The 19,074-nt window shown below is 33.6% G+C and overlaps 1 protein-coding gene across 13 annotated transcripts in view; it reads right to left on the reverse strand.

Annotated features, from left to right (window-relative positions):
- MYO9A (myosin IXA) overlaps positions 1-19,074 on the reverse strand; it is a 263,941-nt gene that overhangs the window by 130,424 nt on the left and 114,443 nt on the right. For 12 of the 13 annotated variants that reach the window (XM_025472276.3, XM_025472279.3, XM_025472282.3 and 9 more), the window contains 2 exons: positions 12,066-12,261; positions 851-970 (listed from right to left, as the gene is read on the reverse strand). In XM_025472276.3, the coding sequence (XP_025328061.3) occupies positions 851-970; positions 12,066-12,261 (316 nt within the window). The remainder of the gene's footprint in view (positions 1-850; positions 971-12,065; positions 12,262-19,074) is intronic. The other variant, XM_025472280.3, reaches the window with a different exon arrangement.

Raw genomic sequence — 19,074 nt, forward strand, 5'->3', positions numbered from 1 at the left:
TGCTGAGTTGGGCTTTGAGTATTCTGAAAGATCTATTTTCACTATAGCAGTAGCCAAATAACTATAATCCCACAACAGGCAAAAGAACCATTTTCATTCAGAATGAGTATAACAAATAGAAAAGAGGAAATGGAAACCAAGGGCATCTTTTCACACTAATTTTATTTAAAAAAAAAAAGAATATCCACCATGATTCTCATTCTTCCTTAAGCCAAAACATTAATGTGGTGGCTTTGCTCCAAATCAGACAGTAAAGTCTGATAGAACTGCAATCAAACTAAGTGGATTAAGCAATGTTACACAAAAGCAACACTGCTGATGTTGAAATTCAAGCATAAGCAAGCATAAAAATCAGCCAAAATTAGAAAGGGGCAGAGGAAACTTTTGGCAGTATTGGATATGGTAATTAGCTAGATTGTGTTAATGATTTCACAAATGAATCCATGAATGAATCACATGTCAAAACTTACTCTATGCTTTTACAAGCAATTTTACCTCAATTAGATTTCAATAAAGCTTTTTAAAAAAAATAGGAAAAAAATCGTAACTCATTTTTAACCATCACTCAGCTACTTTAAAGACAAAACTGGAAACTAATTCAGAACCTAAAACCAAGTATAATTAACAACCTAAGGATCACAGGCAAATACTCATCCAAGTTCAAAGAAGAGGTATATCAACTGTTTCAAAAAAATATATAGTTTCAATGGAAATATCCTAAGACTGATCATAGGATTATGTCTCACATTGCCTATGCAATTTATGTCCCACCCTGGTGCAGAATGCTCCTGGTTTCCATTTCCAAACAGATATGTGATGACACACAGTTTATCAGGATTTGCAGCCTTACTGTACTTCTCTTCCTTGCACCTCTGCAGAATCTCTAAGCTCCTCTGGTGGACTGGGTGTTGGAGAAAGCTAAAACTATCCATACTTTTCAAAATTGCACATGGCGCTGTATCATCATGTCCTTAGGAAGCAAATGAAAAACAAAAAATGGAGAAAAGAAAAAGATATTATATAAGCCCAAACCAATAGATAATCAAGGACAATGCTGCCAACTATCTTAAGAATATGTAAAAATGTATCAAGTAATATGGGTTAAATGTGAATAACTTTTTAAAATTGACTTGAGGAAATTACACAAAAATAAAAGGAAAACATAGAGGACTTTTTTAGGTATTCAAAGTACCTCATTCAGCACTGAAAGTGTGAGTTAATATTAAAAATTTCTGATTTAAAATACAAGGGAAATTTCAAAACAATTTGTACGGTTATTCTTTTGTAACAGACCCATTTTTATCAGGTCTGAAATATAATTTGCATATAGTTGGCAACAATGCAAGGAACAATGATGGAACACCAAAGAGAAATATACCCAAATCAATTTACCAAAAGTTAAATAATTCTTTCACAAATCTTGCAATTTACCACACTTGTAGGAATTCCAACAAGTGTGTCAATGTTTAAAGGGCAAGAAGAAAAGCACCACAGAACAGGAAAACCCAGCAGCACTTTGGTATTTATAAATCTGGAAAGAAAGTTGGAAAATGTACCTCACCACCACTTAGTCAAGTGAGAAAGAATCAACTATGGTGGGAAAGGGAAGAGAGCATGTTTAAGTAAGAATCAAGGCCCCAGATAAGTGCTACTGAAACAGTGAGTCACTCTAGCAATAAAGAGGATTGGGGGTCGGTCAGTACCATTAATATTAGCAACACATGGATGTAAAAGAGAATAGGCATCTCCAGGATTGGGGGTAGGTGGATATTAAGTATCATTTACTCAAAGAATATCTCTGCAATTAGGACATTTAATTCAAATTTGTGTAGGTTTGCCTTAAAAAAAAGGGGGGGGCGGGGGGAGTTTAACAACAGGCAGAGATAAAGGAAGCAACAATGAATAAAGTTTCATTAGTGCATTTTACTGTGTAATTAGAAATGAGATACTACCTATGAATAGTTCTCAATGCAGAATTATTTAAAAAGTTAAATAGAGGCAGACAGTTCAGTGAGGTTTGCAAAGCATGGTTTAGTCTAACTATAATTCCTTAAACTAGATGACTGGATCCAGAGATTAAGCACATACATTTTAGCTAAGAAAATGGAATCTTATGATATATCAGATAATAATGTAAATAGTAGGTTTTTAAAATAAAATAGATTTGAAAATTATTTTCATATCCAATATTTTTAAAGTAGTCTAATAAACACGATCTCATTCATCCAATGTGGAGAGCTCACAGCTACAAATTTTCAATGTTTCAAAAGGATACAAATATTATCAAGTTACCCATCATTTCTTAGTCAAATATCTCAGTAAAAATATTCTGTGCTGGGACATCTGTGTGGCTGGCTCAGTGGTTGAGCATCTGTCTTTGGCTCAGGTTGTGATCCCAGAGTCCTGGGATAGAGTCCTCCATCAGGCTCCCTGCAGGCTGCCTGTTTCTCCCTCTGCCTATGTCTCTGCCTCTGTGTGTGTGTGTGTGTCTCTCATGAATAAATGAATGAAATTTAAAAAAAATTCTGTGCCCATTATCTGTAATCCTGATGGGCTGCTTGATGAAAGAATGCATAGACTCAGATTAGCCTATACTTGGTTAGTTGGTGGTGCTGGTAGAAGGGGACCATTGGAGGAAAAAAAAAGACACTGGTAAGTTCTATTTATACTCTATCCAAATTGTAATTTTAAAGAGTTATCACCTTTTAGGCTATCTTGATAATCTGCCAATCAGAAATAATTTTAAGGAGATTATAGTATTAAAATGTTTTATGTAAAAGTTCAGGATATTAAATATACTAAATTAGTAAGCAGTTTGAAGAAATCACTTGACATTACTACAGCCACTGCACTCTTTTATTTAACAAATTGTAGTAATGCCATTTGGATATGTGTAATTTTGTATTTGTATTTATTTTATCTATCATCATCATACCTACCTTATTTTTTTTTAACTTCTGTTCTTTCATTCTGCTTTCTATGCCTTCTTTTAACTCATTATTTTAGACTATAATATTATTTCCAAACCTTAAACTGCTCTTCCTCTCGTTTGCTCTAACAACTCCCTCTTAAGGTGGTTAGGTTTCCTAGGATGGTTTATAAGCACATTTTCAGTGAGAGTTATTGTGTAAGGAGTCTCATAAACTCTTAAAAGACATAATAGTGTTGGTTTATGCTAGTTCCTAGTCTAGTTTTGTTACATTCTTAGCCTGAGATTATGCACCAAAAAGATAGCATAAATTCATACCCCATAGCTATGCATGATAAAGATTAACAGGGCACGCTGATTTTTTTTTTAAAGGTAACTTAAGAAAAATCTATCTGAGGTCTAATACAGATTGCTAAGGTCCTTCCTGTTTCTCTGCTCAAGGCCAATGGCAGAAATTCTCAATTATCTTTTCAGTGACAGAAAAGTCCAAGCTCTTTAAAGATACGTCACCACATAACAGAATTCAATCCTAGTTGCTCATTCAAACCTTAAGGCATGTCTCTGATCCTAAAGCAGTTTCTGTAATGCCAACTCCCAGCCCTTAATGGCCATTAAGGATATATCTCACACATGGTAACATCCACCAATTTCACATGTGATGAGCTTAAACAAGTATTTACATCCATGTAATCTTCAATCAAGACGTAAAACATTTCCATTATCTCAGTAAGTTATTTCATCTCCTTCATAGCCTTTGCAGAAGCAATCAAGTTATGGTTTCTATCACTATATATTATTTTGTCTGCTCTTAAACTACATGAATCATATACTATGCATCCTTTCATATCTGGCTTTTTTTGCTCAATATTTTTATAACTCATTATGATACCCATTATGAAAATCAGTAGTTTTGTTCTTTTTTACTGCAGAATAATGTTACACAGTAGGAATGTATCACAACTTGGTTACCCTTTCTTCCTGGTGGATTTTTGGGTGTTTCCAACAGGGGGCTATTAAGAATAAAGACACTATGGAGCATTCTTTTTTGGGTTTGTGTATAACTGTTCCATTGAAATATAAACAACAACAACAAAAAAGAAATATAAACCACATATATACAATTCACCTATTTAAAGCGTACAATTCAATTTTCAGTATAATTCCCAAAGACTGCTGAACCATCACCACAATCAATTTTAGAATACCTTCAACATACCAAAAAGAAAACCCATCCTTTTTAACTATCCTTTCCCTCATTATCTCCCAGCTTGCCTACTCCAGCCCAAGGCAAACAGTAATCTCTATTCTCCCTCTACAGATTTGCCTATTCTAGACATTTCACATAAATGCAATCAGACATTTGTGATTTGTAATACATGCAATATGTGGTTTTTTGTGTCTGACTTCTTTCAGTTAACAAAATGCTTTCAAGTTTCATTCATGTTATACAATGTACTAATACTTCATTCCTTTATATGGCAAAATTTACTCCACAGTATGAGTATAACCACATTTTGTTTATACATCCAACAGCTGATGGACATTTAGGTTGTTTCCAGCTTTTGGCTTTCAGGAATAATGTTGCTAGGAATACTGTGTACAAGTTTTGGTTTGAACACCCATTTTCAATTTTGAGGGGCATCTACCTAAGAGTGGAATTGCAGGGTAATATGTAACTATGATGGAGTTTAACAAAGAGGTTGCAGTATTTTACATGTCCACCAACAGCATACAAGGTTTCCAATTTCTCCACAGCTTTATCAATATCTGTTATTACTTATCTTTTCTTACTGTAGCCATCCTAGTAAAAGTGATGTGGTATTCACAATGGTTTCCATGTGCATTTCCCTGATGACAAATGGTGTTGAGTGTCTTTTCATGTGTTTGACTATGCATATCTTTTTTGAAGAAATATCTTTTCAGAACCTTTGCTTGTTTTTGGACTGGGCTATTAGTTTTATTAAGTTATGTGAGTCTGTATATATTCTACATACCAGTTCTTGATCATAATTTACAAACATTTTCTCTTATTCTGTAAGTTGTCATTTCACTTAATATGTCCTTTGGGGACAGCATTCATCCACTTCTGCTTTGGTTGCTTATGCTTTAGGTGTCATATTAAAGAATCTATTGGTATAATATATATAATGTAATAACATTTCTGGATTCCTTTATATGGGTTTTAGAATTAGCTTGTCAATTTCTGTATAAAAGTACCTGAGGTTTTTCACAAAGACTATGTTGAACCTGTATATCAAGTATTAACATCTTAAGGCTTCTAATGCATGGACACAGGATATCTTCCCATTCATTTAGGTATTTTTCAAGTTTCTTTCAACAGTGTTTTACAGTTTTCAGTGAGCAAGTCTTGTACTTATTTTGTTAAATTCATTAATAAATATTTTATATTTGCGGTGCTCCTGGAGCACTAACTTAATTTTGTTTTCAGGTTCTTTGCTAGTATGTAAAAACACAACTCATTCTGCATACCCATCTTGTGTCCTGCAACCTTAATGACCTCATTTATTACTTCTAATAGATTTTTGTCTGGATCCTTAGGATATCCTATACATAATATGTCGTCTGCAAAGAAAATGGTTTCTTCTTTTCCAATATAAATAGATGTCTTTTCTTTTTCTTGACTAATTGCTCTTACCAGAACTTCCAAGGAATGTTAAAAAGGCAAAAGCAGATATCCTTTTCTTATTTCTGATCTTGGGGGAAAGCATTCAGTCATTCACCACCAAGTATGACACAAGCTTTTGGTTTTTCACAGATACTCTTATTAAGATGAGGAAGTCCCCTTCTATTCCATTTGTTCATTGTTTTTATAATTTAAAAAATGAGAAAGTGTTAGCTTTAAATACTTCATTTATGAGGTGATGATGTGATTTTTGTATTACACTGATTTGTCTTTTTTTAAGTTAAAATAATCTTCATTCCTGGGTGAATTCTACTAGATTGTGGTACATAATTCTTTTTACATATTGCTGGATTTGGCTTACTAGAATTTTGCCACAGGTTTTTGTTGGGGGATCATGGTTTACTATTTTCATTTTTGTGAAGTCTTGTCTGGTATTCCAGGTAATACAGACCTCGCAGGATGAGAGTATTCCTTTATCTTCCATTCTTTGGAAAAGTTTATGAAGTTTTGGTGTTAATTCTTCTTGAAGTTTTTGTTAGGATTCATCTGTGAATTCACTGTTCCCTGGCTTTGCTTTGTAGAAGCTTTTTGTTGTTGTTGTTGTTGTTGTTGTTGTTGTTGTTGTTACTAATTCAGTCTCTCTTGTTATAGGAGCTGGAGTTGGTTGCTTGTACCTTTCTAGGAATTTGTCCATTTCAACTAGCTTCTGATTTGCTGCCATATGAGTAGTGTAATCCTTTACAAAAATTAGTAATTTGAGTCTTCTCCTTTTCTTGATCTACCTCAAGGCTTCTCAATTTATCTTTTCAAAGAACCTACCTTTGGTTTTATTTGTTTTCTTTACTGATTTCTATTCTCTATTTCAGATCCACTCTTTACTATATTCTTCTTATTCCTTGCTTTGGGTTTATTTCGCTCTTTTTCTAAAATCTTAAGGTAGAGCATTAGGTTATTGATTTGAGATCTTCCTCCTTTTTACTAGAGCTATTTTGAAGCTATAAATTTCCCTCTAAGCATTGTTTCAGCTGCATCCTATTAAGTTTTAGTGTATATTTTTTTCCATTCATCTCAACCTGTTTTCTAATTTCCATTGTGATTGCTTCCTTGACCCACTGGTAATTAAGAAATGTGTTGTTGAGTTTCCATATATGTCTAATTCATGGTATTTTTGTTCCTCTATTCTTTCATTACTTTCTTCTTCTATATTAAACATTTTCTAGTATATTCTTACTTTTTTTGTCATTTATTTTACCATATTATTTTTTAGTTATTTTCTTAACAAACACCAAAGGAATTATACTTAGCATCTTATAACAATTGAGTCTGAATTTAAAATCACTTAATTCCAACAGCACATAAAAATGTTTCTATTATATAGCTCCATTCTCTTCCTCCACCTTTATGTTGCTGCTGTCATACAAATTACACCCTTAAAACGTCACGCCCATCAACAGAGTTTTACAATTACTGCTTTGTATGGTTGTCTTTTAAATCAGATTGGAGAAAAAAGTTACAAAATATAAAAAATATATTCATACAATACTTTATATTTAATATTATAGTTGCCTTCAATGACACTTTATTATTTCATGTGCTTTTCAAGTACTGTCTAGTTTCCTTTCATTTCAACCAGAAAAACTCACTGTGGTAATTCTTACAGGGCTGATCAGATAGTAATAGTTGCTCACGGTTTGTTTATCCATGAATGTCTTAATTATACCATCACTTTGAAGGGAAGTTTTGTTGAATAAAGAATTCTTTTATTTATTTAAGTTCAATTAATATAGTGTAGTATTAGTTTCAGAGGTAGTAAGTGATTCATCAGTTTTATATAATACCCAGTGCTCATTACATCATGTGCCCTCTTTAATGTTCATCACCCAGTTAACCCTCCCAAGCCCCTCCCATCCAGCAACCCTGTTTGTTTACTATGATTAAGTATTTCTTATGGTTTGTCTACCTCTCTGATTTCATCTTATTTTTCTCTCCTTTCCCCTATGATCCTCTGTTTTAATTCTACGTATGAGTAAGATCATATAATAACTGTCTTTCTCTGATGGACTTATTTTGCTTAGCATAACATCCTCTAGCTCCATCCACGTTGTTGCAAAGGGCAAGATTTCATTTTTGATGGCTGTGTAGTATTCCATTGTGTATATATAACAAATCTTATCTATCTATTGAAGGACATCTGGGCTTTTTCCATAGTTTGGCTATTGTGGACACTGCTGCTATAAACACTGGAGTGCAGATGCACCTTTGGATCACTACATTTGTATCTGTGGGGTAAATACCTTGTAGTGCAATTGATGGGTTGTAGAGTAGCTCTATTTTCAACTTTTTGAGGAACCTCCATACTGTGTTCCAGAGTGGCTGCACCAGCATACATTCCCACCAACAGTGTAACAGGATTCCCCTTTTTCTGCATCCTTGTCAACAAGTCAGTTTGCTGACTTGTTATTTTTAGCCATTCTGACTGGTATAAAAAGGTATCTCAGTGGTTTTGATTTGTGAATACAGAATTCTGATTGACTCTCCTTTATCTTTCTGCACTTTAAATATGTCAAGTATTGCCCTCTAGCCTCAATGGTTCCTGATGAATCAACTGTCAATCTTGTTGAGATTACTTTATACATGAATTACTTCTCTCCTCCTGCTGTCAACATTTTCTATCTCAGGATAATTTAATTATGATGAATCTAAGTTTGGATCCCGTGTAGTTTGCTGAACTTCTTAGATATATAGATTTGTCTTCTCCTCAAATGTCAAGAGTTTTTGGCCATTATTTCTTCAAATATTCTTACTACCCTTTTTTCTGTCTTCTGGACTGCCAAAAATTGGGGTGCTTTATGGTGTCCCACAGGTCTAAAAGCCCTGTTCATTCTTTCTTTTTTAAGATCTTATTTATTTGACAGAGAAAGAGAAAGTACAAGTAGGCAGAGTGGTAGGCATAGGGAGAGGGAGAAGTAGGCTCCCCATTGAGCAGAGACCCCAACGTGGGGCTCAATCCTAGGACCCTGGGATCATGCCCTGAATCAAAGGCAGACACTTAACTGACTGAGCCACCCAGGATCCCCTCTGCTCATTCTTACTCATTCTTTTTTCTCTCTGTTCCTTAAAATGGATAATTTCAACTGATCTGTCTTCAAGTTCATGGATCCTGGCCTCTGCCTCTTCAAGTCTGTTGCTGATTTCTTCTAGTGAATTTCTCATATATATACATATATATACATAAATTAATATTCTGTATTTGGTGATACATTGTTCTCATATTTTCCTTTAGTTCTTTAGATATGGTTGCCTTTGAACATATTTAAAATAACTTAAAAGATTATGTCTAATAAGTTAAAGGTCTGGCTTTCCTCAGCAATAGTTTCTATTGATTCCTTTTTTTTTCACATATATGGGCCTTACCTTTTTCTTTTTTGCATGTCTCATAATTCTGTGTAGACAAACAGGTATTTAAATATTGTAACGGACAGCAACTCTGGAAATCAGATTCTTTCTTGTCCCCAGGATTTGCTGTTTGATGTTATTGTTGCTATTGTTTAGGACTTTCCTGAACTAATTCTGTAAAGTTTCCTAGCTGACCAGACAAATCATTACTATTTCTTATATTACCTCCCAGCAGGGCCACTATGTAGCTCACTCAGACTGCCAATTATACAACTCCACTAAGAACATTTTAAAGTTTTCTGATCACCATAATATACATTATGTAATTGTAACAAATTTATTCTTGAAAAGAATAGTTAAATTGAATTTGTTTTTATTTAAAAGCCTTAAATGGGGATGCCTCGGTGGCTCAGCGGTTGAGCGTCTGCCTTTGGCTCAGGGTATGATCCTGGGATCCGGGATCAAGTTCCACATCGGGCTCCCTGCATGGAGTCTGCTTCTCCCTCTGTAGACTCTCTCTCTGTGTGTGTGTGTGTGTGTGTGTGTGTGTCTCTCATGAATAAATAAAATCTTTTAAAAAAAATAAAAAAATAATAAACTTACATGGCACTGAGTCCCTTAATTTGGAAGGCTATAAAAAAAAGTCAGAAACTAGGTTTGCTTGGTATAAATTGTGCTTGTGTGGCTTGACGAAGAAAAGGAATGTCAAGGAATTCCACAAGAAAATCCAAGATTTTTTAAATTTACTACCAGGGTATTTATTAGCAATTTAGCCAGCAAATTTAAACTTTTTTTATAAATTTAAATTTAAAAAATAAATTTAACATTGAGTGGTATATCTTGGCAAATTGAATTTAAACAAAAAATTCTTTAAAATTTTGAAGTATTTTATAAAGACACTCAAAGGAAGTGAAAATATATTGTATGTCTGCAGTCTACATCTTCTTTCTTCATTAAAGTATTATCTCTGACTTTCTATTCTCATTCAAAATGTGAACTTGACTACCTTCTGCCTTCCATATATTCTACTTCTACTTAAATAATCTCTAATTCCTATTTCATTTTCATGCCTGCATACTATTTATGGTCATTTTAAACATTCTGAATCTACTATTTATCCATTTTCACAATTATTGTTAGGTTTTATTTTGCAATGCTACAATTTTCTTATTTTATGGCATCCTTATATCCTAAATCCATCAGAGAACAGTAGGTGGTGAGAGATACAGATGAAGCAAAAATGCTAAATACTGGCACTGACAGCAATATACTATAATACAATTATTTCCCGTAACAAATCTGTTCATCACTGCCTCAAAATACAAATGAATTATTGGTTTTTTTTTTCCTTGACAAAAAGTGAAATTTAAAGTTTATCCAATGAGACTTCTGGGTTGTTGGTAATATTCTACTTCTAAATCTAGGTGGTAGTTCCAGGATGTTTCCACTTTGTGGTAATTTTACTGAACTATGTATTTTTGGGGGCACACTTTTCTATATGTATGTTATATCAAACATATTCAAAAAGTCTATTATATGGATGCTGTATGCTGGCCAGAAAGAAAACCTAGATTACAAAACAAGAAGAATCTAGAAATGGTCAAAATAGAAATAACACAGTATCATTCTATTGATCATTAATAACATTGTATCTTTGTATCAACTGATAATAATAAACATACAACTATCTTTCACATATAATATTTTAAATGTCAAAGGAACACACAAACAATGTGAATAATCTTTACAGAAAGCAGTGTTTTCAATAGTAAATACAAGAAAAGTTTCTTCTCTTAGTTATATCTTAACAGGATACTTAGCAATCTTCAAAGTTTTCAAAATTGATAAATTCATTGTAATAAACAAAAATGTGTCTTAAATTAAAACTTTTTCTTAAAGCTTTTTACAAAGAGAGTCTCTCAGAAATAATTCTGTAAAGGCAAAGCAGGTTTAATTAATAAATAAATAAAAATTAAATATTCCTTTGATTTTTAAAAAAACTGTATTTCTCCCTATCTACCAAAGCCCAGTTAATACATTTTATAATCTGAAAAACAGAAGCAAAGTTCCATTAGCTTTTTCCTCTCATTTTAGAAATACAATCTCCCAAATACATGTATTCGTTTGAAATATGTAAAAGCTAAACTTAAAAGTTTTACTGCTCATACACATGCCAAAAAGCCAGAGAATTAAATCTGGGAGTCCTGAAAGCACAGATGTGTCCTAGTGCAGTTCTACTGAAGTTTCTCCAGACAGAACAATTTATTTTAAATGGCTACATATATATATTAGAAAATCCTTACTAGTGGCAATGGTCTAAGGCTAGAACTACAGAAAGCAACAGTGTGATTTCCATTAGGTAACAAGTGCTTATGAAGATGCCTTCCCACAGCCTATAAACTACGTTATTTTATGATTTAAGGGGATAGAGACACAGGAAAAGTATCCTGCCCCATTCCTTTCCAAATTTCAAAGTAAAATTTAATGAACTGAGTTAAGAATAGAAGGAAAAGAAAATTAACAGTCATAAATAGATACATGCATTATTATCTGGCTTTGCCCGTAGTTTGAAAAAAACCACTAATAGTCACAAAATCAGTCAAGGAAAGAAATGAAACTTGATTGATTACTGAAATTAGGCTATCTCCACTAGACAACCCTACCTCCATCCCAATTTTTCTATTTCCTGATTTATGTTGCCACATTAAATCATGTTTCATCTGTATAAAACCTATTACATAAGAAGAAAATAAAGAAAGGCATCAATATTTAAGTCTATATAAGTAAATGGTAAAGTATTATTTCATTCTTTGTTTAAAAAATTTACCAATGTCTTACTAAGTGCCTATTAAACATCAGGTGCTTTATATACATTACTCCTCTCAGTATTTATTAATAAAAATGTACCAACACATATATACACACAATTCACTTAACTCGATCATATGAAGTATACTAGAACTAATCAGACCTCAAAATGATGTTAGGATATGGTTAAGAAGACAGAAGAGAACAAAATTATTATGTCTCTACTCCTTAAGAGAGGTAAATAATTAAAAGATGAAGTATGGGAGAATACTAATATCTACTGCTTACCAGTTTTTCTCTGAATGTGTCTTTTCCCAGCTTCCCTGAAAGCAATCACGGCTCTGAAAAAAGCTCTGAGAACTGCCCATCGGAAAACAGCTACGGGATCAATTCCAATCATCCCAGAGATAAATGCATTCTTGCTACTTCTTAGAAGAGCTACAATGTCAGGGCGCATATGATCTGTATTTTTTTCCCGGAAATCCTACATGAAAAAAGTACCAGTGTTATTTTTGAAAAAATTATTAAACCAAGATGATAATGGGTGACATCTTTGAAAAGTAGCTAAAATAAGGACTTAGAAGTGATTTCTGTTCTAGGTAGCTAACTGGACCGGTTATCTTCTATAAAGTCCCATCCAACCCTAAAACTATTAAATTCTATAACACATTTAAATGACAGTGAATATTCTACAATTTTATTGCAACTTATAAATAGAGAGCCTCTCTGAAGGGGTATCACATAAAATGACCAGACAGCTGAATAACAAAAAGGAGCTGGACATAAGACAAGAAAAGAGTTCCACAGAGAACACGACACCTACTACCTATATAGGTGGCGATGAGTTGGACAAGTTAGGAGACAAGCAGTAAGACCAGGGGTTGAAACATTCTGGGCAAGGATGAGAGTGATGGAAGATTTGGCAAATAAATAGGTTATGTAAGCCTAAGTAAGGAGTTTGTGGATTTTACTCAAGTATAAAGGAAAGCCAATGGAAGCTACATGATTTTTTTTATAAATACCACTGGATACTGCAGAGGGAATGAATTTAGACAAAGAATTGAAAAAGGGAGACCAGCTATTGCAATATTCCAAATAAAAGCTAATGGTGACTTAGACTACATTGGTGGTAATAGATAAAGGGAAAATAGTTATTATATTTGGGATACGTTTTGGAAGTCAGGCAAAGAATTTGCTGGTGTGTTAGGGCATGGTGAGAGAATAAGGGTATAACAAGATTAACACCTATATTTTGGGTTTAAGTAACTAAGTGGAGGTGCCATACTGATATGGAGAAATCTAGAAAAACAGAGGTTTAGAGATAGGAAATGAGATCAAGAGATCAGTTTTGTACAAGTGAAGATTAAGATGGTGAGGATAACAACAGAAGCAAGTAACATTTATTCAAAGGTTACTGTGACACTCTTCTAAGCATCTTATATGTGTTGTCTCATTTAAGCTCATTTCATCCACCTAACAACAACTTGAGATGGGTATTATTCCTATTTTATACATGAAGAAACTCAGTCATGGAGAGGTTAAGTATCTTGGCCCCTGTCACATAGTAAGCAGAACAGGGGATCAAAGAGGGCCACTCATAACCACTATACTCTATCTGCATACAGACATCAAGTAGGCAGATGAATATATGTGTCCATGAGTCCTACAGATACTTCAGAAAATACATGTATTACCTAAGGACTATAAATAAGCAGAACAAACCATCTGCCACTGAGGGATGGAGGGAATAAAATAGAAGAAAATGGGTTAAAATACCCCCTAAAAAGACAAAGAGAACAAAAAGCTTACACTCATGGATGAAGATTCCAGACTGATATGTACAGTCTAGGCATTTGGCTATAACCACACCCAGATGAAAGGATTAAAAGTTGGTAAGTAAAATCACTCAGATTTGGTACCACTTCACAGAACAGCTCTAACTCAGAAGTCTATGAGAAGCATGCCTAGTATGATGTTTTCCAGAAGGCAGTTTGGACTCTTTTAGGGGTTTCCTTTCTTATTCTTTGTTCTCCTGGGAACAAGGGAAAAAGGGAAACAAGCCAAAAATCTTGGTCTTTGGCTTGTCCCTAAACACCCTTTGAGCAAAAGTATGTATCATAAAAGTTAGTAACTGATTAAGAATTTCTAAATCCAAATCACCACCACCAATATCAGCAGCTAATACACATCAAGGGAAAATGTCAGGCACTAATTAAACAATATACATAACTTAATTTGTTCAATTCTAACAATTATACTTAATAAAGCAGAATAATTATAAACCATACTTTACTGATAAGTAAATAGAAAGTAAAGAAGTTTGCCAAACAAAAGTCAAACATAAGAAAGTACTACAGGACCTGAAACGTGTGTCTGTTCTACACCAAAGACCATCCCATCCTATTAATAACTATACTGTACGAAAGTAAAATTCTAGAATTCTTTCCCATGATGACTGTCAAATGTTGATGGAGACCTTTATTTTCCAAATGTACTGGTCTCATCTGTCTTCACATTTTCAGATTTCTAAGTATATTTCATAAACTAATCATACTCTTCTTAAAAATTTTCTCTTGGTTTCTATTAAGAATATATTTTGGGATTTACTACTTTACTTACCTTTTATGCTGCCCATTCTCAGTCCCTACTGCTGGTTCCATATTTGAAATTCTTAGGGTCTTAGGGTCTGGTCTTACATACTCTTATAACTCAGTCATCTTACATCAGGTAATCTCAAAAATAGTAATGGCTTTAAACATTATCTATATGATGAGGTCCAAATTTCTATTTCTAGCTGAGATCCATTTGTGCATCTTAAAGGTATCTCAAACTTAAGAATGTATAAGATTAGTATTACTTAAAATGTTTAGAAGCATTCGCCAGTGAAACCATGTGGGCCTGGAATTTCCTTTGTGGGAAAGTTTCAACTGCTGATTCAAACTATTTAACAGAAATAGGAGTCTCAGGTTTTCCTGTAATTCTGGTATCAGTTTTAATGATGTGTATTTTCCATGGAATTTTCCATTTAATCTATGTTGTCAAATTTCCATTTAATCTATGTTGGCAAAATATATTCAGATCCTTCTAATATCTGTTGAGCATGTAGTTAAGTCTCCTTTTTCGGGGCACCTGGGTGGCTCAGTGAATGAACATCTTATTTGCCTTTGGTTCAGGTTGTGATCCCAGAGGTCTTGGGATTGAGTCCTGTATCAGGCTCCCTGCAGGGAGCCTGTTTCTCATTTTGCCTATGGCTCTGCCTCTCTCTGTGTGTCTCTCATTAATAAATAAAATCTTTAGGGAAAAGAAAGTCCCCTTTTTCTTTTCTGATTATTTGTATTTTTACATTTTTTTTCTATTATAGATTATTCTCTATCATCTTTTATTATTTTCTGTTATCTTTTCAAGGAACTTATTTTTGGCTTCATTAATTTCTCTCTATATGTCTGCTTTCTATTGCATTAATTTCTAGTCTTCCCTTTATTATTTCCTTTTAATTTGGGGGGGGTGATTTGCTGTTCTTTTTTCAGCTTCTTGAAATGGAACCTTAATCACTTTCAACCATTCTTCCTAATATATGCATCTAAACTTATAAATCATTGCTTTAAATGCATCCTACCAATTGCTACAGATTCTGCAAATTTTGGTATGTTGTATTTTCATTAATGCTCAGTTTAATATTAGCATTGTGGGCAGCTCGGGTGGCTCAGCGGTTTAGTGCCACCTCCAGCGCAGGGAGTGATCCTGGAGACTCTGGATCGAGTCCCACGTCAGGCTCCCTACATGGAACCTGCTTCTCCCTCTGCCTATGTCTCTGCCTGCCTCTCTCTCTCTCTCTCTCTCTCTGTGTGTGTCTCTCATGAATAAATAAATAAAATCTTTTTAAAAATAAAATTAGCATTATAATTGTGATTTCTTTTTTGATTCATGGTTTACACAGAAGAATTATTTTTAATTTCTAAACACTCAAAGACTGTCTACCTATCCTTATGACATGCCAAGTTGGTCAGTTTTCCATAATGCTGTTCAATTTTATTACTGATTTTGTGTCTTATTCAGTTAGTTACTAATTTTATAATATTATAAAATTTAAAATATTATAGATTTTAATATATAATCTACAACTAGATGGATTTTTCTAGCTCTACTTTTGTTCTCTCTTTGGTTTTTATATATTGAATCAAATCATTAGGTACATACAAGTTTTTTTTTTTTAAGATGTTATTTATTTATTCATGAGAAACAAAGAGAGAGGCAGAGACACAGGAAGATGGAGAAGCAAGCTCCATGCAGGAGCCTGATGCGGAACTCAATCCCGGGACTCCAGGATCATGCCCTGCGCAGAAGGCAGGTGCTAAACCGCTGAGCCACCCAGGGATCCCCATAGGTAATACAACTTTTGAGGATTGTGTCTTTCTATCAAACTGGCCCCTTTTATTATTATGAAATGTGCCTCTTTATCTTTAATAATATTTCTTGACTTAAAGTTTACTTTGTGTGATAATAATTTATTTTAGTTTGGGTTTGTATGATATATATATCATATATCATATATATCATTTTTCTATCCTTTTACTTTCTATATATATTTTTTCCATCCTTTTACTTTCAACCTATCTGATAATAAGCATGAATAATCACAGGCCCAAGTGTATATATTGTATGATTCCATTTCTCTGAAATGTAATAACAAGTAAACTAAGGATAAATGAGGATAGTGGTTACCTCTAAGTGACGGCGAATGAGCTGGGAAGGGGCGTAACAGAAATCTGTACACTTTAGATTTATGCACCTCATTGTATGATTTTAAACTCAAGTTTTCTTGTTTTTATTTTAAACTGCATTTTTAAAATCTTTTTTTTAATTGAGATATAACTGACATGTAATGTATAAGGTGTACAATGTGTTGATTTGATACATTTTTATACTGCAATATGATTACCATTATAGCATTGGCTAATACCTCCATTGGGTCATATAATTATCATTTCTTTTCTGTGGTGAGAATATGTAAAATCTGTTATCATGGAGACAAACCATAAGAGACTCCTAATCATAAGAAACAAACTGAGAGTCCCTGGAGAGGACAGATGTGGGGCGATGGGTAACTAGGTGATGGACAATAAGGAGGGCATGTGATATAAACACTGGGTATTATGTGACTGCTCAATCACTGACTTCTACCTCTGAAACCAATAATACATTATGTGTTAATTAAATGAATTTAAATAAAGAATTAAAATTTAGGGATGCTTTGCTCAGCAGCTGAGTGTCTGCCTTTGGCTCAGGACATGATCCTGGAGTCCCGAAATCAAGTCCTGCATTGGGCTTCCTGCATGGAGCCTGCTTTTCCCTCTACCTATGTCTCTGCCTCTCTCTGTGTGTGTCTTTCATGAATTAATAAATAAAATCTTTTTTAAAAATTAAATTAAGAAAAATACAAAATCTATAATATAATCATATAAGCTAATTAGACTGAAAAATCATCATGCATATACATATGGCAATGATTTTTTAATATGGTAGTATTTCATAATGAAAAATATATGTTGGGATGACTAGAAATATGTAAACAAATAAATGTTTATATATAATATATAAATAAGTATGATAGAATAAAATATTATGAAACCATTTCTGAGAAAATTATATGTACAATATACATCAACAAGCTTAAGGAATATATAAAAATAAATATTATACTAAAATTAATATGGTATGCCTGGGTGACTCAGTGGGTAAGCGTCTGCCTTTGGCTCAGGTCATATTCCAGGGTCCTGGATCGAGTCCCACATCAGGCTCCCCATGGGGAATACATAAAATCTTTAAAAATAAAATAAAATTAATATAAAACTATTTCCCAGAGGGACACCTGGGTGGCTCAGTGGTTTAGTGCCTGCCTTTGGCCCAGGGCATGATCCTGGGGTCCCAGGATCGAGTCCCACAGCAGGCTCCCTGCGTGGAGCCTGCTCCTCCCTCTACCTGTGTCTCTGCCTCTCTCTCTCTTTCTCTCATGAATAAATAAGTAAAATATTAAAAAAAAATATTTCCCAGGAAACGTAATCAAAACTGAATGGTTTTTATAAACATTTTGCTATTTTTGAAAATAAAATCGTATTTTAATATAAAAATATCTATACAAAAAACATTACCCAGGAGTCCACAGTTTCCCATTTTTCTATTGATTTATCTGTTTCTTAATAATCTGTGAGAGTTCTTCATCAATTCTAAATACAATTCTTTCACATTGGGAGTGTCTCCAACTCTGTGGTTTGTACTTTCATTCTCTTAATGTAGTGGTTTGCTTAATGAACTGTTCCCAAATTGATTAAATCCAATTTATCAATGTTGTTTGGATGCTTTTGGCCCCCTGTTTAAGAAAAATTTCCCTACTCTACCCAATGTATTTTTCTAGAATAGATGCTGTCCACTACTCACATGTGAGTATTGAGCCCTTGAAATACAGCTAGTACAAACTGAGACATGTACTAAGTGCATGCACTGGATGTTGAGGACTTAGCACAAAATAAGTTAATATTTCAAAATAAGTTAAATATCTCAAATAATTTTATATTAATCCTTACATGTTAAAATAATATTTTGATTACTTTGGGTTAAATATATTGTTAAAACTGAAAAAATTAAATTCAAAAATAAAATCTAGCTTCTTAAGAAGTTTGAGGACAATGCTATTATCACAATGTTAATTATAATCGCAATCCTGTGCATTAGATCTCCAGAACTTATTCATCTTCTAACTTTGCCCAAAATTTCCTCTACTCTCTCACACTCCCCAAGCCCTAGGAATCATCATTCTACTCTTTTACTCTTAATGTTTGTTTGAAAATCTTTGACTTTCTGTTTTTTCCATCTCGGGAAATAGCATCTCAAATTCACTCATCAGCTATAGTCAGAAATCAGTTACTCAATCAGGTTCTACTGATTATAACTCCAAAATATATCTCATAATCAGCTACATCTCCTCCATCTCCACTGCCACCCCTGTAGTTCAGTTTACCTTAATATTTCACCTCAACTATTTAAAAAAGCTCCTAATTGATCTCCTAGCTTCCGCTCTCATCCTCTGCTGCTGCTTCTTCCTCAAAGTAATCAAAGCAATTTTTTAAAAACACAAAAACTTGTTTAAAATCTTTTCATGGTTCCCATAATAATTTCAACAAAAATCAAACTCCTTTAACTTGCCTAAAAGCCATGAAGAATTAACTTGCTATCCATTCTCTAAAATCATTTCATGCCACTATCTCCCTTGCTTACCATAATCTAGTTACACTGGCCTGTT

This window comes from Canis lupus, chromosome 30, assembly GCF_003254725.2.
Source record: "Canis lupus dingo isolate Sandy chromosome 30, ASM325472v2, whole genome shotgun sequence".
NCBI lineage: Eukaryota > Metazoa > Chordata > Mammalia > Carnivora > Canidae > Canis > Canis lupus.